Here is a 21,831-nt window from a genome sequence, read left to right on the forward strand (position 1 = left end):
TTATGTTTTAAAAGGAAGCTTTCCTTTTGCAAAATCTCTAACCAGGACATTTTTGGTGCTGTATAAAAATGTCAGATAAAATTTACCATACTCTCATTAAAAATTTTCTCTCTGCCTCTGAATTCTCCCTAGGGACTTAAGTCTTTGCAAAGCTCACAAATGAAATATAGATGTCAGTTCAACATAACCTTGATTGGTTTAGCAGTATTATCCACTAATTAAAATAAAATGTTGGCCAGGCACAGTGACTCATGCCTGTAATCCCAGGACTTTGGGAGTCCAAGGCAGGCAGATCACCTGAGTTCAGAAGTTCAAGACCACCCTAACCAACATGGAGAAACCCCATCTCTACTAAAAATAAAAAAAAGTTAGCCAGGCATGGTGGTACATGCCTGTAATCCCAGCTACTTGGGAGGCTGAGGCAGGAGAATCGCTTGAACCTGGGAGGCAGAGGTTGCAGTGAGCCGAGATCACACCACTGCACTCCAGCCTGGGTGATGAAAGCAAAACTCCACCTCCAAAATAAATAAATAAATAAATACGCAACTAGCTAAGCCCTTTGCCTTTCTGCCTTCTGCCATGTAAGAACACAGCATTCGTCCCCTTCGGAGGATCCAGCAACAAGGCACCTGCCGTCTTGGAAGCAGAAACCAGATCCTCCGAACTTGCCAGTGCCTTGATCCTTCAGAACTCTGAGAAATAAATTTCTGTTCTTTATAAATCACCCAGTCTCAAGTACTTTGTTATAGCAGCACAAAGGGACTGAGGAGCCCAGTGATCAATTCTTCTAGGAAGGCCTGAACCAAGACTCTAGTTTCATTTTCTATATTCTTTATAAACTTGAGGGAACCATTTTGTCCTCAAAAAGGAAAGAAAATTGGAAAGTTTTAAAAAAATTTACTTTAGTTTGGCACCAGGAAGATCTTCATCTCAAGTCTGAGACAATCAGATAAATTCCTAACAGCAGAAAATTTCTGTGGGAAAATCTGACACAAAGGAGAGAAATCAGTGGCCCTCAGAAGGTGTGTGTTCTAGTCCTGCCATCTCACCTGCTGCAGACATGGGTCACTTACAGGCCTTAGTTTTTTCCTCTTATGAAATAATTAATTTCTAGAATCCCTTCAGGTCTTAATTTCTTGATTCTATGAATATTAAGATGGATGACAATATAGCACAAAGCAGACTAAAGTTTGAAACTCTCTTCATTTAGCTATATAGTTTCTGCTAAAAAATTATACATGCTAGCATTTTTTTAAAAGTCTCTGTTGGTTTTTTAAAAAGCCTCCTTAATTAAATGTAGTTTGTAGGAGGAGGCAAGAGTTGTGCTATTTTAAACCAAAAGGATTTAAGTGTATTGCAATACATTTAAAGAAAAGTATAAAACAACGTTTAGTTATTAGAAGGTGGCCATACTTTCTGTGTAACAGGGACATACGAGGATGAAAAGTATCACCTTGATTCTCTTCATTTGGGGTAGAAGCAGGGACACTGCACTCAGCAAGTGCCCAAGTCACATAAATCTATTTCATTTCATCCTCTAGATATGTATCACTTAACTCAAAATGTAACTCTTCTTAAGAACTATTATAATGTTTGTTTGATCTATGAATTGCTATTCTCAAATGCTACTGATAGCTTTATAGCTATCTGGATAGTTTAAATGATGAGGTTGATTTCTGACTGACAATGGCTTAAGAGTAGTAATATCTTAAAATAGTCTAACCTGTCTCTTCAATTAAAAATATACATATCAAAAAAACTAATAAAAAATTATGTAAAATAATGAATGGCTTTTCTGTTTATCAAAATTTACTAAAGTATGGCAAAGGAATCATTAGGAGTTGAACAAAAAAAGAATCTCACATGTCAATACACTTAAAATCTGTTTTTTTCAAGCAAATACTCTGCTGTCTGATTATCATCTCATGATATAATTAGTGCAAAGTGCAAACAGTTCTCTGAATAAAGATTTTTAAGTTCTGCTAATAGACATTATAGCTTGTGTGAGATTGTGTGATTTAGAGGCTCAAATTTTAATGTAATACATGACTCACATAATGCTAAAGGATTATATATAAAGTATGACTATAAAATAATCTTTCTGATTTCTAAACAAATATTTCAATATTTGTACATCCAACAGAGTAATATCCTTTACAAAGTAAATGTCGATGTTGCCATGTTATAAATATTTCTGAAACTTACTCATTCACTCAACAAACATTTATGGAATGACTATGAGATAGGTCGACACTATGCTAGGTGCTGTGAAAACCAAGGGAAATAGAGATGTTTCCTATGCTCAGGAAGCTCAGAGTCTATTATGGAAGCCAGTAATTCAAACAGAAAAATTGCTAAAAATATGACATATTGAAGACCATAAAAGATGTCAGCCAAACTGTGGTACACGGAGAGCAGAATCATAACGTCTGTCTGGGTAATCAGGAAAGGCTGCTCTTGAGGATGTGACATATGACTCTGGTCTCAAAGGCTGAGCAGGACTTAACCAGGAGAAGCAGGATGACCAAACAGAAGGAGCAATTATGACAAGGCCTGGTATGTTGGAGGAATGAAAACCACACTTAGAGTTAATCATGATAGATTCTTTTGAACATCCTCAGTGATGGGGAATCTTCACTGTTTGAACCAAGCAAGAATTAGATGCAGAATGACAATGAGAGAAAATGATCAACATTTCACACAGGTTTGAAGGCAATTCCAAAAAGTGTCTCAAAATCCCTTAAGCAGTGAGAACACTGAAATAACCTTAAAATTTGGCTTTAGGCTGGGAGCAGTGGCTCACACCTATAATCCCAGCACTTTGGGAGGCTGAGGTGGGTGGATCACGAGGTCAGAATTTGAGATCAGCCTGGTCAACACGGTGAAACCCTGTCTCTACTAAAAATACAAAAATTAGCTGGGCATGGTGGCATGCACCTGTAATCCCAGCTACTCAGGAGGCTGAGGCAGAAGAATTGCTTGAACCCAGAAAGCAAAGGTTGCAGTGAGCCGAGATTGCACCACTGCACTCCAGCCTCAGCGACAGAGTAAGACTCTGTCTCAAAAAAAAAAAAAAAAAAAAGAGTTTGGCTTTAGTCTTGTTCACTGCTAGATCCCTGTACCTATAACTCTTAACAAATAAACACACTAATAGAAAAGATGAGATTCATTTCTATATAAATAATAACAACAACTGATATTTGGTTATTTCTCAAGGAGTTTTTTCATCTTCATCATATAGAAATCATGAGATGTTTTTTAAAATCTTATTTCTTTATCATAATTTATATTTTTCTTTTTTACTTCTCTTTTTTTCCCCCATTAGACTGTAAGTTCTTTGAGGACAGACTCTGTCATACTAATCTTAGTATCCCTAATACTAAGAATAGTAGTAACTAATAACTAAGTCGCATGAAGCATTTTTACTATGTGTTGATAACTCTTCTAAGTGTAATATACTTATTAGGTTGATGCAAAGGCATTTGCGGTTTCTGCCATTAAAAGTAATTGCCTTTGGACCAACCTAATAGCTCATTCAATCCTTATAAACCATGTCAGATAGATGCTATTATCTTTCTAATTTAACAGATGGGAAAGTAGAGGCATACAGAGGTTCAGAAACTTGGCCAATATCATATGATTAATAAGTAGAAGAGCTAGGATTTGAACCCAAGAAGCTTGACTCCAGAATCCACATTCTTAACTCCTATGCTATACTGCCTAGCACATTGTCTGGCATATAGAAGATATTCATTAGATGCTTACAGAGTAAAATCTGTAAATTATTACTACCATGAAAAAGAACACTTTTCTTCATCTAAAAATGTAAAATTCTACTTGACAGAGGTTAGGTTTGCCAAAAGTCCTATTTTGTTATTATCCCTAATATTTGCATGCAAACCTCATTAGGCCACTTATATAGCCTAAAGACTAGTCTTTAGGCCAAGACTCAAACCAAGACTCAGCAACTGTCATAAAAACATGTTTAAATACCTTCTAGTTCACCAATTTTTTTGGCAAATACTTTCAATTGCTTTTTCAGTTTACGGACCGTCTTATCCTGTTTTTCAAGTTGTTCCATCAAATCCTAAAGATCCAAAAGAGAAATATATCAGAAAGATTGAAGCAGGTCTTCTAAAATGCATCAAGGGAAAACAGACACATATCACAGAAACAACACTGTTAGTTTTACATAAAAGCTCCAGAAAAGCTCGTTGGTGGAGCCACCACCTGGCTAAAACTGGCAGGCATGGGAAATGCAGCTACAATAAAAGCCATATGTTAAAATATACAACGCAGTAAAATCCTTTACAGCGTGATGGACAGCAGGCTCACCGCGGAGTCTTTCCAGTAGACTCCATGTGGGAAAATCAACTGAATGCTTTGTAAAATGTATTGTTATTCCAGTAGAATGTTTTTTTTTTAAAGGAAGACTGACTAGGCAAAAATAAATTTTCATGAATGCACAAAAGGTCTGTGAGAAGAATGGTTGAACTTAGGTAGGAACTGACACTCCCCATGTGTGAAGCACTGTCTCTATGAGAGCCACCCTATGAGATTCTAAGAGTAGCCTTGAAACTTAAGAAGAGTTCAGAAGTTTTGGGAATTAAAAGTTAAGTTGAAAAAAATAATCACAAAGAACAGGATAAAGAGTGGTCTGTTTACCTAGGACCAAAGTGGCAAGTGGCATAAGGCATCTATAAAATCTTGCAGGTGATATAATTTTGCTTATACAGAAGAAAGGGGTATTTATGAATGCTTTATGCAAAAAGAGAAACAAAAGCAGTACACTTAAGGAGGAAGGTTAAAAAAAGTCCATGATTATTGGCTATTTAATAAAGAATTTGCTCAAATGACAGGCATGGTTAAAAACTCAATAATCAAAAAGAAAGTGGACAACAGAAGGCTCAGAAAGAGCTTAGAAGGGCTATGAGTCAGCAATGATGCGTGTGGTTTTTATTCAGATTATGGAGAAGAAAGGCATTCCAAATACAAATATTCATTTTCCAGTTTAGACAGGAGTAGATTTAGCTACTAGGCCAACCATTCAAGGGAATAGTTGCTATCTCTTCAAAGTGTTAAGTTGTGCTTCTTGGATTTTACGTGATGTTTCAAATCACATTTTGCTTCCATCACACTGTAAGCCTAGTGTTAATAACAAACCAAACATAACAATGGACTCAGGACACTGATAGAGGTGACACCACTGGCTAAAAGACAGCTGTGGGGAGAAACAGGTTTCGTGAAAAATTTGAAGAGACTTCCTGGGAGGGGGCAGGCAGCGGTGTGCTCTTCAGTTACAGAGGGCTAGAAGTAGCGAGGAAGACAGTGGAAAAGCACTATGGTTTTACATACAATCATCCGCTTGTAAAGGGAAATCCGATATGATTGATACTTCTTAGGTTCATCTGCATATAATTCCTCAAAATACTGAAAAAACAGGCACAATGGATATTTGTTTTTGTCTGTGTCTTTGAGGGGAATGCTATCTTTCAGCAAAATCAATTTTAAAATATTTTAAAACACAAATAGTGAAACTATATATACTCGAAAGGCTCTGATTTGTCACCTTCCATTACCCTTTTATCTTTCTAGTATAGACTATTATAATTATACATGTACAGATGTTTCTTGTGTGATCAAAGGAAAGAGGCTGTGGCCAGGATGCCATCACTTAGCAGGCCCAGATAAGGCTGTCATTTCCCTCCTCCAATCTCCTGCCTTTTTACTCCCAGCCTCCCCCACGCATGATGCTCACAATTTGCTGCACCCTTTTTTTTTTTTTTGCTGCCAGCAGCAGTGGCAAGAATAGGGGAGGCAAATATAATAAAAGTGAGAATAATAGCAATGTTAGCGCGTGAAGTTGGAGAGGCTGGTGGGAAGCTGTGCATCTTCCTTCGCTGAAAGACAGCATGGGGGAGGCCTGTGAAGCCTGTTCACTAGATGAGGTAGAAAAATCATTTTTGTGTTTTGTGTTGGTGGTAGGTAGGTGGGCAAGGTAGAGTTTCAAGAACACTAAGCCCAGGTCTCCTGCTGGGCTTTAATATCTTGCACAAGTATTTCTTACAGAAATGCACAATTAAGATTAAGAAAACAATGATTTTGAAAAAGTGTATCATTTCCTGTACTTATGTTTGAATCCATCCTCCTGAATTAGTAGTCAGAATAATGGCAGGAGAAGCAGTTGACCTACAAAGAGTTTTCCCCAAACTCAAATTCATTAACTGGGCTCTCTTAGCTTAGAATATAGGGGCTCAGTCTATTTTTTGTATTAGCTATGAAAAATTGCCAAGAAAATTAATATTGCAAACAAGGTTGCAAGGGAAATGTCTGACCAACTTAGTGAAAAAAACCCTGGAAATCTGCCACCCAGAAGCATCTTTATTTCACGATTTCACCTTGTATTTTAAAACAATAATTTAAAGCACAGAATTTGTATGCCAATCAATCAACTCATTATATTTTTCAGTATATTCGGTAATACTTAGTCATCAAAGCATCATTAGTTTAATTTAAGCAACAATATACTTGAGCGTTGTAAAATGACACTTCAAAAATATTTTATGATTCAGAAAAATTTCCCCACAAATTAGTGAGATTTCAGTCACTTTGGAAAAAGCCCACACACCGCCCCCACCCTCCTCCCTCATTCCCTCCTCCCTCATTCCCTCCTCCCTCATTCCCACAGTGGAGCCTCATACAGACAGACAGACTGTGAAAAGAATAGCTTTGCGTTTTGCTTTTAATTCATATAAAAGATAGTTGAATAAATGACACTAGAAAACTATTTGTAATGTAAATTATCACTAATGGAGTAATGGAGGGATAATTCAGATTGTTAAATCTTCAGAGGAAATTCATACTATTTTATTATAGGTCATTAAAAATGTTAATTTAAAAAAGACAGCCGGGCTCGGTGGCTCAAGTCTGTAATCCCAGCACTTTGGGAGGCCGAGACGGGCGGATCACGAGGTCAGGAGATGGAGACCATCCTGGCGAACACGGTGAAACCCCGTCTCAACTAAAAAAAAAAAAAAAAAAAACTAGCCGGGCGAGGTGGCAGGCGCCTGTAGTCCCAGCTACTCAGGAGGCTGAAGCAGGAGAATGGCGTAAACCCGGGAGGCGGAGCTTGCAGTGAGCTGAGATCGGGCCACTGCACTCCAGCCTGGGCGACAGAGCGAGACTCTGTCTCAAAAAAAAAAAAAAAAAAAAGAAAAAGCCTCCAGGCATGGTGACTCATGCCTGTAATCCCAGCACGTTGGGAGGCTGAGGCGGGTGGATCATTTGAGGACAGGCGTTCGAGACCAACCTGGCCAACATGGTGAAACTCTGTCTCTACTAAATATACAAAAAAAAAAAAAACTAGCTAGGCATGGTGGTTGCATGCCTGTAATCCTAGCTACTTGGGAGGCTGAGGCAGAAGAATCACTTGAACCTGGGAGGCAGAGCTTGCAGTGAGCTGAGAGCACACCACTGCACTCCAGCAACCTAGGTGACAGAGTGAGACTTCATCTGAAAAAAAATAAAAAATAAAAAATAAAAAAATAAAAAAGACACAAATCACCATCAATCCTAAACAACTTTTCTCAAAATCAGGCTAGCACTACAATATAGACTTTATATAGAAATGTGAAATTATCACTTTTTAAGGATTTTTAATATAGTAAATATATTTGTCAAAAAACTGTAAATCTGTAATAAAAGTTATTAGGTGACTGAGAGAAATATTTTAGAAAATATTTTTGACAAAAAAAAAAAGGAACAAGGCAAAAAGAAAAAAGAAAAGAAAAAACTCGGACTCCATGCCAGGGTTTAGAATCTGACAAGGAAAAAACCAATTTCCTCATTTGTTATACAAGTTTTGTTTAAAATAACAGAAAATATGTAAACCTGAATCCTAACACACACCTCCCTGGCATGGGAGCTCCACCCAGCATCAACCAAAAACCGCTGCTGGTTTTGCCAACCGCCTTTCTCAACCTCAACTCTAACCGTACTTGTCTGCTAGAGATGGAGCCTGGCATGGCCTCAGTGGCTATTTGGGGACCAAAGGTAAAGAAGCCTGTCCCCAGTCGCAGTTGTGACAATCACATAACAAACCTCCTAGGATGGCAGAGGATCTGCAGCTGAAATGGAGGAAACAGATCACCTGAGCCTCAAGGCCATCAAAAACCCAGCCTGCACCCAGGTGGCTGTCTGCCTCCAGGGAAGGTCTAAGAGCACTCAGCCTTCTGTGATAAATAGAACTCGTGCACGTGCCTTTTTCCTTCCTACCAAAGTATTCGTATTTTCCTTACTCTGTCTCTGCTGGAGTAAAAGGGGTAACAAATACAGAGGGGTGAGTTTTTCCAGCAAGAAAAAAACCTGTGTTTGATAAAAAAGAAACTAGACTGTCGGGCAGGCCAGGTTAAGGAGCATGTGGACCCAGCAGCTCTCCTTACCAAGTTTTCGTTGGTCAGCCGGGTGATCTCGTGCTGCAGGCTGGCCTCGATGCGGGCCTCTGGGGGCAGCTGCAGGTTCTGGGCCAGCAGCTGCTGCTGTCGGTTGTTCTCCTCCTTCAGGCTCTGGATCTCCCCACGGAGGGCCTCGGCCTCATTCTCATGGCTCCTCTTCTGTGACTGGAGCTGGGATTCCAGGAGCCTGTGGAGAGGACACACAGGTCGGAAGGGGAGATGACGCCCCAAGTCGCTGCCTAACGGGTGTAAGGCATCGTGTTCACTTGCAAGAGTAGGAAACGCAGATACTCTTTAGTATCTGTATGTCTTCTGGCTTGATTAAAGTCAAGAAACTTAAACAAGAAGCAGAAATAGAAATGGATGCTCTCACATTTGTGTCTTTCTGCATTATATAAAGTTCTCAGAGGCCCTAAGAATCAGCAGAGTTTTAGTTCTTTTGAAAGGTTCATAGGAGGCCGGGTGCGGTGGCTCATGCACTTTGGGAGGCTGAGGCGGACGTATCACCTGAGATGACAAGTTTGAGACTGGCTAATACAGTGAAACCCCGTCTCTACTAAAAATAGAAAAAATTAGTCAGGTGTGGTGGTGCATGCCTGTAATCCCAGCTACTCAGGAGGCTGAGGCAGGAGAATTGGTTGAACCCAGGAGGCAGAGGTTGCAGCAAGCTGAGATCGCACCATTGCACTCCAGCCTGGGCAACAACAGCAAAACTTCATCTCAAAAAAAAAAAAAAAAAAAAGGGGGGAGCGGTCATAGGAAATGAGGATGTGAAAAAAAAAATCAGTTGGAAAAAACAGCTTTAATTTGCCTTCCATTTGCATTTATAAATTAGCAAAGACAGTACACCTTTGCCACAAAACAACTCTGCACTATAAAGGGCAACATTACAAACTTCCAATCTAACTAAATGTGCCTTCAGAACTACAGAGTTACTAATTCCAGGCAGAGGGTGGGACCAGTTTCCCATTTTTATATTTTACTCCTATTCTGAAAGACAGAAAGGCTGAAACACCACTCCAGCCTTATCTATACAGATTTACCCAAATTCATACAAATAGTTCTGAAATTTCCTACACATATTTTAGATCTGTCATCTTCTCTCTCCCCATAAACGTACATATCAGAAACAGAATCCTAACAAGATGTGGTTTTAGAACACAAATATTAATAGGACCAACAAAGTGGTTATTGCTTCTTCAAGCAAACATACAGCCAGCTGTGCCCACAGAGCAGACCAGGCATTGGCAGTGAGAACACCAGAGTCTCATCCTCCCTTTGCCACGCACCCCTGCTTCTAGAGTCACTCTTTTCCAAATGCAAAGTTATGGTTAAGAACTAACTAATATGAAGAAAGAAAAGACATTCTTTTATTCCAGTCCCTTGGTTGCCAACTGCTGAGTAAAACTGATGCCATTGCAAGCAAACTGTTAACAGTGGACTAAAAATATTTTAGTGATTAAAAAATTTCAAAAAGATCTGCAGCAATAACACCCCAAAGTTAATGACAAGAGTTAATGATGAGAACAAACAAAGCAGAATAAGCAGAAGCCCCTTGAACAAATATTTGAGTATTTTAAAAATTTAATCACTAAAATGGAATTTTAATGAGAGTTCAAAGACAAATATCACTAGAGTAGATGAATGTCTGTGTTAGAAAGGTGCTGCTGTTTCAATTTTATTTTCTCTCCTCTGAACATATTTAACGTGTTGAATTTGGGTAATTATTCTGAGCTATAGCAATGCAGAAAACTCTCCTGATTTGCTGTTTCACAAATTTGAATTTCATAATAACCACACAGAGTGCCAAATCATGCATTTCATCTTGCTTTTAGACAGCATGATAATAATACATAAGAACGTAGGCTGGGTGCAGTACCTCACTCCTGTAATCCCAACACTTTGGGAGGCCAAGGCAGGATTGTTTGAGCCCAGGAGTTTGATACCAGCCTGGGCAACAAAGTGAGACCCTGTCTCTACAAAAAATCAAAAAATTAGCTGAGTGTGGTGGCACATGCCTGTGGTCTCAGTTACTCAGGAGGCTGAGGCAGGAGGATCGTTTGAGCCCAGGAGGTCAAGGCTGAATTAAGCCGTGATCATGCTACTGCACTCAAGCCTGGGTGACAGAACAAGACCCTGTGTCAAAAAAAAGAAAAGAAAAGAAAAAAAAAATGTAGCCACATTGCCATAGGCACATATATCCTGTAGATCTATCTATAGGATATGAGAAGCCACTGTCTAAGTAATAAATCTTAATCTCTTCCCCAATAGTTTGTGCCCTAACTGAAAAATTTTGTTTTTCTTTTAACTCTCGGAATAGAGAGATTCACAAATTTTAGTGTCTGAAGGGGAGTGTCTTATATTCACCATGAATCCATTTTAGCTTTAATAGTATCTTGTAGTGAAGGTTTTTTTTTTTTTTCTGAGACGGAGTCTTGCTCTGTCGCCCAGGCTGGAGTGCAGTGGCGAGATCTCAGCTCAATGCAAGCTCTGCCTCCTGGGTTCACGCCATTCTCCTGCCTCAGCCTCCCGAGTAGCTGGGACTACAGGCACCTGCCACCACATCCAGCTAATTTTTAATATATTTTTTTAGTAGAGACGGGGTTTTACCGTGTTAGCCAGATAGTCTCGATCTCCTGACCTCGTGATCCACCGGCTTCAGCCCCCCAAAGTGCTGGGATTATAGGCGTGAGCCACCATGCCTGGCCAATGAAGGTTTTTAAAGGTGTTTGGACCGGGTGTGGTGGCTGATGCCTGTAATCCCAGTACTTTGAGAGGCTGAGGTGGGCGGATCACCTGAGGTCAGGAGTTCGAGACCAGCCTGGCCAACATGGTGAAACCCCGTCTTTATTAAAAATACAAAAAATTCGTCAGGCATGTTGGTGCATGCCTGTGGTCCCAGCTACTCAGGAGGCTGAGGCAGGAGAATTAGTTGAACCCAGGAGGCAGAGGTTGCAGTAAGCTGGGATGGTACCACTGCACTCCAGCCCAGGCAACAGAGTGAGACTCCGTTTGAAGAAAAAAAAAAAAAAAGGTGTTTGGCTGAATGTTCTCAGTTTTACTGAAAAGCTTTGGACAAATAACACAATTACTAACACTAATTTACCCAAGAAGACAATCAATGCACAAGAAATACAGAGGTGAAAGTCAGGAGGCCACTGTTAGTAAGAAAAACAACACATTAATAACATTCCATTTTGAGGAGACAAATATAACCTGTTGGCTTGTTTTAACCCTTCATAAACCAGCCACAGCTCTCCATCCTCATTCAACTCACGGTAATCCAGAGCAGATGATCTTCCATGCAAAAGGAACAACAATGCAAAACACAAAAGGACAGAGGATGGTGATGAGGTGACGATGGTCAACAGCAGCACACAGTATTTCAACATTTTATAAGTGAATAAGACTGTTTTTATTCATTATGACAACTTTAAGACATTACCACAAAAATTATTTTTGGTTAATTTTTAAAAATGGTAACATGTAGCATCACATGTAAATGGGTAGAAATTAAAGCAAAATAATCAAGGATGTAGAGTTACTTTTCCTGTAAAATAAGAAACTACTGGAAGGTGAGAAAGAGGTTCTGTTTTTGATATTTTATTCGGCTAGCAAAGTGATCTAATATATCACATATTATATTAGAGGTTATGACACATATAGAACGAAAGTTTCAGCTACTGTCTTTGTGTGGCAAACTTCATAATATTTTTCAAAATGAATTTTTAAATCTTCTAGGTAGGAATGTTTTTAACTTAATAAAACATAATTTCCCACATTAAAAATATCAGTTTAAAAAATTCTTATAGCAGTAACATAAATCAGAACATGTCCAAGGTTCTCAGCTTTTATGACATGATTTTAATTTTTTTTTTTTATTTTTTATTTTTTTTGAGACGGAGTCTCGCTGTGCTCCCAGGCTGGAGTGCAATGGCGTGATCTCGGCTCACCGCAAGCTCCGCCTCCCGGGTTCACGCCATTCTCCCGCCTCAGCCTCCCAAGTAGCTGAGACTACAGGCGCCCGCCACCACGCCCGGCTAGTTTTTTGTATTTTTAGTAGAGACGGGGTTTCACCATGTTAGCCAGGATAGTCTCGATCTCCTGACCTCGTGATCCACCCGCCTCGGCCTCCCAAAGTGCTGGGATTACAGGCTTGAGCCACCGCGCCCGGCCTATGACATGATTTTTAAAAGCTTTTTTGTGTCAAAAATTAATTGTAGACCTGGAAAAACTGCTATATTAGAGATGTATCACATCTTATTAAAAATATGTGTAATTAGTAATTATGATAATGTTAGTAATCATTTATTTTCTACTTAGAATATAAACATAATATTTTTTGAGTGTTTGCTCAGTGTCAGATGCTGTTCTACATTCTTTCACATGTACTATTTCATTTAGTTTCCCTAGTAACCCAACATAAATCATTTGCCACATTGCAAAGGAAGACACAGAGGCTTAGAAGTAAGATACCCATAGAGGTTACACAGATGGTAAGTAGTGGATCCCAGCACTGACTCTGGAGTCCAGGTTCTTACTCCTGCTATATTGTTGTTATGTTTACATAACCCAAATTCTAGGCATTGTCTTCTACTTTACATCTAGAAAGTTCATCTCTCTCTAAAGAATTCATCTATTTACATGGTTTCCATTGTATTATTATATTCTGATGACTTCAAAATTTATATCTCAGTACACACTGAGCTACAGATTTACATATTCTCCTGGCTACAGATTTACATATTCAACTGCCTAATATATTTCTTTCTCTGGATGTTTTCCCGGCTCCTTAAATCCAGTATGTATAAATCTACTGATCACCTTCACTGTGTATTTCCCCGCACTCCAGTCCCACCATCACAAAATGGTATCACCACATCTAACCAAGATAGCAGAAACCACGGAGTCGCCTTCAGGCTTCTCTATCCCTCGCCCACACATCCAATAAGCCAAACATTTTTCTGACCTCATCTTCTTATGTATCTTTCAAAACGTTCCATTTATGTCAATTCTAACTGGCACCCGCCAAGCCCAAGTCACCATAATCCTTGGGTTACAGGCATACTCTCTGGTCTTTATGCTTTCAATTTTGTTCTACTGCAATCTATTCTCTAACATAACAGCCAGGGCTAGCTTTCCAAAAATCAAATCTCATCACACCATTCTCCTACTTAACACCTTTCAGAGGATTCCATTATCTTTGGAATAAAGTCCAAACCCTCTCAGCTGTCTCCCCAGCAGCCTATAACCTCGGTGAGAGTAGGAACCGCATTTATCTTGCTTATTACTGTATTCCCAGTACGTGGCACAGGGCCTGGCATGAAGTAGGCACACTGGTGATTGAATAGCTAAGTGGATGGAAGAACAGTGTGAGACAATACAGCTCTTTCTATATTAACACATTCTTAGATATAACATATGTTTATAATTTACACTGATAAATTAAAATTTAAGTTTAACCATATACTTTTATAAGCATTCTCCACCTTTGTCCATAAAAGAAGATAAGAAGTATAGTCATCCTTCAATATCCATTGGGTTCCAGGTCCTCCCTTGGATAGCAAGATCTACAGATGTTCAAGTCCCTTATATAAAATGGCATACTATTTGCATATAACCACGTACATCCTCCACATACTTTAAATCATCTGTAGATTACTTATAATACCTGAAAATTTATAATATGTAATCTCTAGATTACTTATAATACTCTGTAAATAGTTTTGTTTTAAGAAATAATGATAGGGCCGGGCACAGTGGCTCATGCCTGTAATCCTAGCACTTTGGGTGAAGCAGGTAGATCACCTGAGGTCTGGAGTTCGGGACCAGCCTGGCCAATGTGGCAAAACCCCGTCTCTACTAAAAAAAAATACAAAAATTAGACAGGTGTGGTGGTGGGCACCTATAATCCTAGCTACTCGGGAGGCTGAGGCAGGAAAATCGCTTGAACCTGGTGGGGGCGGAGGTTGCGATGAGCTGAGATTGTGCCACTTCACTTCCAGCCTAGGCGAAAGAGGGAAACTCCATTTCAAAAGAAAAAAAAAAAAAAAAAAGAAAGAAAAGAAACAAGAAAAAAGTCTGTACATGTTCAGTACAAATGTAATTTAAAAAATTTTTTCCATTCTCCATTGGTTGACTCCACAGATATGGATCCAATGGATATTTAGGGCTGACTGCACCTTACTTTTTGTATGGCAATATTCTTCAGTTTATAAAGTATTTATGCTTACCAATCCTGAAACTATCCATCAAGAGACCTAGACCAATAGACTAAGGCTTTGCTGGAAAGGAGGGTGGTAGTAAGGCCAAGGGGAATTCCAGATATGAGCCTTCATTCTCCTATCCTAGAAGTCATGGTGCCCTTTTAGAGTTACATGGCCAACACCAAGTGATTCCAGATACCTCATCACTCCTCTTCACTCTAAGTTTCAACTATTGAAAACTGCAGTTGCCCCTACAAACCTTCACAAATAACCATCCTGAATAACAAATGATAGTGACTACCTAAGACAGTACAACCTGAGCAAGTGGTTTTCTTCACAAGGCAGCCCCTTAAAGCTAAGACATTAAATATTTTAAAAATCTTCCTTTGATTTAAAGCATATTTTCCCTGACACCTTTTGTCAATACTATTACCTTATATTATAAATGAAGATCTTAACTAGAAATACATTGGAAACCTTGGATTCCCTTTGAAGGCCAATTAATGTCTAATATAAAGGAATGTATACACACTTTTACTGTGCAAGAGGCTGGCTTGAAGGCTAAAGATCAATACAGTTAAACCAAAATGAATAAAAGAAGGATCAACTTACCTGTTTGTTTCTTTCAAACCAATGTATGCTTGTGCTATTTCACCTTTATCTTTCATTTTTTGTACATCTTCCAAAAGTATTGTGGAATCTGTCATTGTATTCTGAGGGGGGAAATAACACACTTATGCATTAAGATTCAACTCAAAAGCTGTGGACATATAACACATTTATTTGGTATAATTGGGGGGCAGGGGTTATGTGCTCCACCACACCTGTGACCCACCAAAGCATCAGCCCCAACCTCATGTAACTGCAGAGGGGAGTTTGGCCCAGGTAGTTAAGAGAAAGGTACCTTCAGTTTTTCTCCTGAGAAACACTAGCACTCTACTACAAAGGTGGGAAGATTCTAGAGTGCCACAGCCCTGTAAATAAAATCACTGATGGGCCATATATGTGTTTTACATTATGTGAAAAAATATATATAATTTTTATAAAGTATATAATATAGTATATATACAGCATTAGAAAAATAACAAGGCACCAATTTAATGGAATGTACAAAGCCATTCTTTCTACTACTTTTTGACTAGTTACAATGAAGCAGATGCCCCAAAAAAACAATGAAAGTTTAACATAAAGTTCACTTTTTCATTAAAAACTCAGAAAAAGAAGGTAGTATTCAGATTATATGCTTCAGCAAAATTAAGGTTTTTTTTCTCAACTTCAGTTCTTTTTTCCTCTAGTATAATATAACATAGTACTTAAGCTTTTGAAATAAACATCTGGCAGGTCAGAATTATTAATGATTTTATATAAAAATAACTTTTTTGCCAACATTTTTTCTTTTTAATTTTCTCCTTTTAGTCAAATCTGTCTGACAACCAATGTAAGTTCAAAATCTTCTATTCAGCTACTCTATCTTTCCAGACAAGAGTAAGAGATAAGAATCACTGCTGTGCAAACCACCATGGAACATGTATACCTATGTAACAAACCTGCACATTCAGTACATGTATCCCAGAACTTAAAGCAAAGAAAGAATCCCTGCTCTGTAGCCTCTAAAAAATAATATACTTCAGAACCCAATGGCTTTGATTAAATGGAAACATTTCCACATAAAATTCAACTCAAAAGCTTTTGGACCACATATTTGTCTAAATAGTATACGTCTGATTCTTTAGTAAACATGATCTAAGTAAGCTCAGGCCTTGCAATGAAACAGACTTAATAAAATACACTTCAAATACCATGATCTTAAAGACAAGTTCCAAGATAACTTTAATGCCAACTAGAGACTTACAAATGCTTGTGTCTGAATTTCAACGTGCATTTTAAAAATCCTTCAAAAAAAAATACCACTTTTCTCTTAATGTTATTCCTTTTGTAAGTTTGTAAATGCTTCCTCTGAGAAGACCAACTATAATTTCACAAAATATACTAATACATAGTTTAGATTTTACTGAATTTTAAAAATCTTTCCCATTAATACCACATAATTTTTTTAGCTATATTTTATAAATATTTTAGTACCTGTTTTACAGAGAGTTTCTTTTTTCTCTTTCTCTGAAAGGAATAAAATCTTTCTGTTTTATAAAGGGCCATACTCAGATTTTTAAGACCCATAAGTAATAACTTTCAAAGACCTGATTGTTTACATCAAATAATGCTATCTGTGTGCTCTGATGTCTCAGGACTTACACGGTATGGTTTTGAACTTTTAGCAAATGAGGTAACTTGATCAAATTAGCTAATTCAAGACAAGAAAGCTTTCTTAGTATGCTTCTCTCCTGGGTAGTAAGTTCTTCCCTCATTCTGCCTACCTTAGCTAAAAAGTGGCACTTGGGGAATGGGTTCAGACTTGGGCTACAGCATTTAGGAAGTTCCTGACTCACTGCTCAAACTTTGTCTCTCTCAAGCCTGTGACCAGAAGTTCTAAAAGGGTTTTGCTATATAGGAAAATCACAGCAATATCTGTCACTCAGTATAAAGAGAAACAAGATATGGTAGAGAAATCTGACTTTGTAACCTCGTCACGAGCCACTTTTCATTCTAGCTGTGGACTCTACACTCAGGGAGATAAAAGTGGCAGCAAAGAACAGTGTGCTCAGCTCCTCAGGCTCCTCTTCACCCTTAGCCAACAAGCCTGCCACTGGTAGATATGAGAGCTCAGGAGAGCCTGTGCTTTGGAATGTACTCCAAGTTCAGGGCTTCCCTCCTCAGCCTCTGGATGGCCTACCAGAACTACAGCAATGAGTCATAGAGCTGCCTATAAATCAGAAGTCATGGAGTCCCCTCCATAATCCAGACTGGAGCCTACTACAACCACTGTTTCCCTACTGACTTCCCAAATCAGAAGGAGTCAAATTGGAAATTCACTTATAAATATCAAAATATCAAAATAGACTTGGTCAGAAAGCATCAATTGCTTTTATTGGGGGATATTTGTAAACTAAAGTTAGGATTAAATAGAAGTATTTACTAAAAAAACAAAAATGTATAATTACCTTGTCATCCTGAAAATCACAAGTCAGCAAGCACAAAAACAGAGAAAACAATAAACCCTTAGTTTCATAAATAAATTTCATCAGAGTGCCTATCATAACAGATAAAAGCTAATTTAAAAACAGCCATGAGTTGTTTCTCTAAAATTAACTCTGTAAATACATTAACATTCCTGGAGCTATCATAAAACAGACACTAATATGTATTTATGTGTTGACAACTTCTATTTCCAGGAACAAAAGTTTGAAATTCTTTTAAAATTGTTTTGATTTTTCTGGTTATAAAATATCTTTGAGTATGGGAGAGAATGACCCTCCTGTTAAGGTATGTGGGTGAAATTCTTATCATAGGTCTGTGGAGTTAAAGTTATGTGCCCCGTAGGAAGTTATTTGTCCAAGGGAAGATTCCTAGAATACTCTAGAGGTGGAGCCAATACACAAGACCTGCCTGGGCTAGATCATCCCCTAGCTCTCAGGGTGTTGCTCATCACTGCCCTGAAATGGAGTGGTGACATGATGGGTCTCTCAGACTAGAAACTGAGAGGAACAAATAGCCCCGGGGAGTCTGGAAGATCTTAATTAGTGTCATGGGCATTTCTCCTAGGAGGGGACATGAGTGCTGCCATGTTTAGGCTGGGAGCTGAGCGAGCCGGTACGTCAGTTGGACAGGGTCAGCCCATTAGGGTCAGGAGAGCAGCTGTCACATGGGGTACGTGAGCTGGACAAGGGAGAATGTGTGATAGTAGAACTCCATGCTGTTACCTGGATTGTTTTTACGCCCTTTGCTTCATTTCTCTTTTCCTTTCTCTTGATTTTTACTAAAGTTTCTTGTGAGATTACCGCATTGCAACCCCATAAATAGATACAACTATTATTTGTCAATCAAAAATTTTTTTAGAAAGAATACTAATTTGTCTCAACAGAACTAGAGAAAGGAATCTTGATTTTGGACTCTACTCAACCAAGACTGCTAGCCTTGTTTTCTGAGGCCCAGCCACAGTGGTAGCCAAGGGAACCAACTGAGACAGCCCGGGAGTGAGGTGCGACCTATATGGCCAAGTCAAAATGGGGTCTCTTCTCATTTCTGGCTTAAGGTGTTTGTGATTATTATTATTATTAGTTTTTGAGACAGAGTCTCGCTGTGTTGCCCAGGCTGGAGTGCAGTGGCGTGATCTCGGCTCGCTACAAGCTCTGCCTCCCGGGTTCACACCATTTTCCTGCTTCAACCTCCTGAGTAGCTGGGACCACAGGTGCCCACCTCCATGCCCGGCTCATTTTTTATATTTTTAGTAGAGATGGGGTTTCACCATGTTAGCCAGGACAGTCTCGATCTCCTGACCTCGTGATCCACCCACTTCAGCATCCCAAAGTACTGGGATTACAGGTGTGAGCCACCACATCTGGCCTGTGATTTGTTTTAAAGTAAGAAAGCCCATTTCTCTATATAATCCACTACTACTGGAATTTTATCTCCCCAAATTAGTCAAACATCTTGTTTTTAGAATTTGATATTTTTTGGACCAGTGTTGATCTCAGGTGTGAGTTGCCTTCATCAAGTCCAAACATACGTGCCAGGCACAGTATCTAAACTGCACGCAGAAATAGCATTTCTAAGAGGAGTACTCTCAGATTTTCAGGCATCCAGCTCATTATATATCACGTTTTTTTTGTTTTTTTTTTTTTTTTGAGATGGAGTCTCGCTCTGTCGCTCAGGCTGGAGTGCAGCGGCTAGATCTCAGCTCACTGCAAGTTCCGCCTCCCGGGTTTATGCCATTCTCCTGCCTCAGCTTCCCAAGTAGCTGGGACTACAGGCGCCCACCACCTTGCCCAGCTAGTTTTTTGTATTTTTTAGTAGAGACGGGGTTTCACCGTGTTAGCCAGGATGGTCTCGATCTCCTGACCTCGTGATCCGCCCGTCTGGGCCTCCCAAAGTGCTGGGATTACAGGCTTGAGCCACCGCGCCCGGCCATGGATATTTTTTATATGACACACCACACAGCTGGGACTCTTGATTGCCTCGAGTCCTGTGATGCTCTGCTGCATGCACAAGGGCAGGGAGGCAGGCCAGGTTTTCAAGATGATCACTCAGATTCCCTCTGATGGCAAATGACCGAAAGGCCCATCTCTCATCAGCATATGGCAGCGCTGGGTCTCAAATGAAGGCAGGGAAGGACTTCAAAGGGCCATCTATGTCCTCAGGGCGGGAGTCCTTTCTGTTGAATCCTGAAACAGCCCCTCCCACTGGGACAGGACCCCCTACTAAAGAGAACTGCCTGAAGTGAGCAGAAATCATCTCCATGTAACTTCACTCACTGATCTCACTTCTAACCGGTTCATCTATTATTTCTCCAACTAAACCAGCTATTTTCAACAAATGATTTTAAAGTTGTATTTAATGCCTTCCCGCAGTAAGAAAATTTAGAGAGTTTTGTATTTAATGAAATTTTATTTTAGATCAAAATTTATTGTGGCCAGATTACTACAAAAAGATTAATTTTAAAACTCATGAGAGATGAAACTTTGATGATCATTTGGGATTCTCCTTGCTTTTTGCTCATTCCAATTTATGCTTACAATAGTTTTAAACAACACTGGGATTTTTTTTTTTTTAAATGATGAATCCTCAATTAGATTAAAAATGCTCTTAAGTGTTTGCTGCACTATAAACTGGAGGGAAATGATAAGAAGACATTGAGGCCAGTCCCCGAACACCCAGTTTAGTTGTGTGCTTGTGCTTACCTTAGGATGGATGGCCTCTTTCTGGCTCACCAGTTGAGATCTTAAGATGAGGACTTCTTCCTTGCGGACATCAAGCTCCTCACTCACAGAGGTCAGCTGCTCCATGAGGACACGGTAGGCAGGTGCACCTGGGGCGGTCACCTCTGGTGCACTTTTCTCACTGAGGGCCTTGCGCAACTCATTTAGCTCATTCTTCAGTTTTTTGTTTTCCGATTCTAGTTCTTGACGCTGTATGAAAAGACAAAGAAAAGTTCATTGCTGTCATCCTCAACTTTATATTGGATGCTCAAACTTCTCCCAAGCTGGTAGAAGAATTCTGCTGAAAAAGTTCATCAGAATTATCCTAGTGAATGGCTTCCTAGGTTCTGCCAGGAGCTCTGCTCTGCAAATTAAGGAAGTCTGACATCAAGTAGAATTGAGCAAGGTCAATGGAAGTTTGCTTCATCAACCCAAATTCCAGAGACAAATGTATTCTGGCCTGCCCAAGGTGTGTTCACTGGCATGGAGATTGCTGAGTCCCAAGGGGCGAGTTTAGCCAGTGCTATGGAGCCCAGCTTTTGTTTGTAGACAAATATACGGGAAATCTGAGGGTCCAGCTGGCCAGGATATTTCCAATGAATGAATCAGATGGGTGGATCCCTGAAATCTTTAGTAGTCTCCTCTTATTTCCTTTATAAAGTAGAATGGAAAGACTATTGAAATGTTAGGCTTTAACTTCTAATTTAAAAAATTTACCATATCGTTCAAACTAGTAAAACTCCCTTTAGTGTCTAAATGACAATAAATAGCGCATTTTTCAAACTTCTTTTCTGTGTGACATGCTTGCAACATTGTGGGTGGAGCCTTGGGAGGCAGGAGGCAAGGCTGAAGGCCTTCCTCCAGCCACCCAGAAGGATATGCACATCCTCATCCCCCCAATATTTCATGTCCTACCAGCCAGCCCCTGCCACCAGTTAGTGCCGCCCACTCCATGTTCAGTTCAAACAATGGCAATAGGAACCCAGAACAGAGTGACACTGACACTAGAACACAAGTGTCACAAGATGCTGGTTGGGAAACATAGATGTAGACAGGCACTTAAAAGCACCATGGTGCCTCATTTAGCACAGGACACATGGCCTGATGATACTGAAACACTTGTGTATAAATACTGCATATTTTAGTTTCTTCCCAGAGACAAAAGCTTAGGTTTGTAGCACCATATCAGTCCTTTCAATGTGTTATATTAAAACTATTTAGGCTGGGCACGGTGGCTCATGCCTGTAATCCCAGCACTTTAGGAGGTCCAGGCGGGCGGATCACAAGGTCAGGAAATCGAGACCATCCTGGCTAACACGGTGAAACCCCGTCTCCACTAAAAATACAAAAATTAGCTGGGCG

The 21,831-nt window shown here is 39.5% G+C and overlaps 1 protein-coding gene across 3 annotated transcripts in view; it reads right to left on the reverse strand.

Annotated features, from left to right (window-relative positions):
- Positions 1 to 21,831, reverse strand: part of MYO5A (myosin VA) — a 221,617-nt gene that overhangs the window by 24,132 nt on the left and 175,654 nt on the right. Inside the window, exons 28-34 of one of the 3 annotated variants that reach the window (XM_025389828.1) lie at positions 20,452 to 20,679; positions 17,716 to 17,724; positions 15,272 to 15,372; positions 11,670 to 11,750; positions 8,442 to 8,640; positions 5,356 to 5,430; positions 3,994 to 4,087 (exon numbers count right to left, since the gene is read on the reverse strand). In XM_025389828.1, the coding sequence (XP_025245613.1) occupies positions 3,994 to 4,087; positions 5,356 to 5,430; positions 8,442 to 8,640; positions 11,670 to 11,750; positions 15,272 to 15,372; positions 17,716 to 17,724; positions 20,452 to 20,679 (787 nt within the window). The remainder of the gene's footprint in view (positions 1 to 3,993; positions 4,088 to 5,355; positions 5,431 to 8,441; positions 8,641 to 11,669; positions 11,751 to 15,271; positions 15,373 to 17,715; positions 17,725 to 20,451; positions 20,680 to 21,831) is intronic. The other 2 variants (XM_025389829.1, XM_025389830.1) reach the window with 2 other exon arrangements.

The sequence above is a fragment of the Theropithecus gelada genome, chromosome 7a (assembly GCF_003255815.1).
Source record: "Theropithecus gelada isolate Dixy chromosome 7a, Tgel_1.0, whole genome shotgun sequence".
Classification (NCBI taxonomy): Eukaryota; Metazoa; Chordata; class Mammalia; order Primates; family Cercopithecidae; genus Theropithecus; species Theropithecus gelada.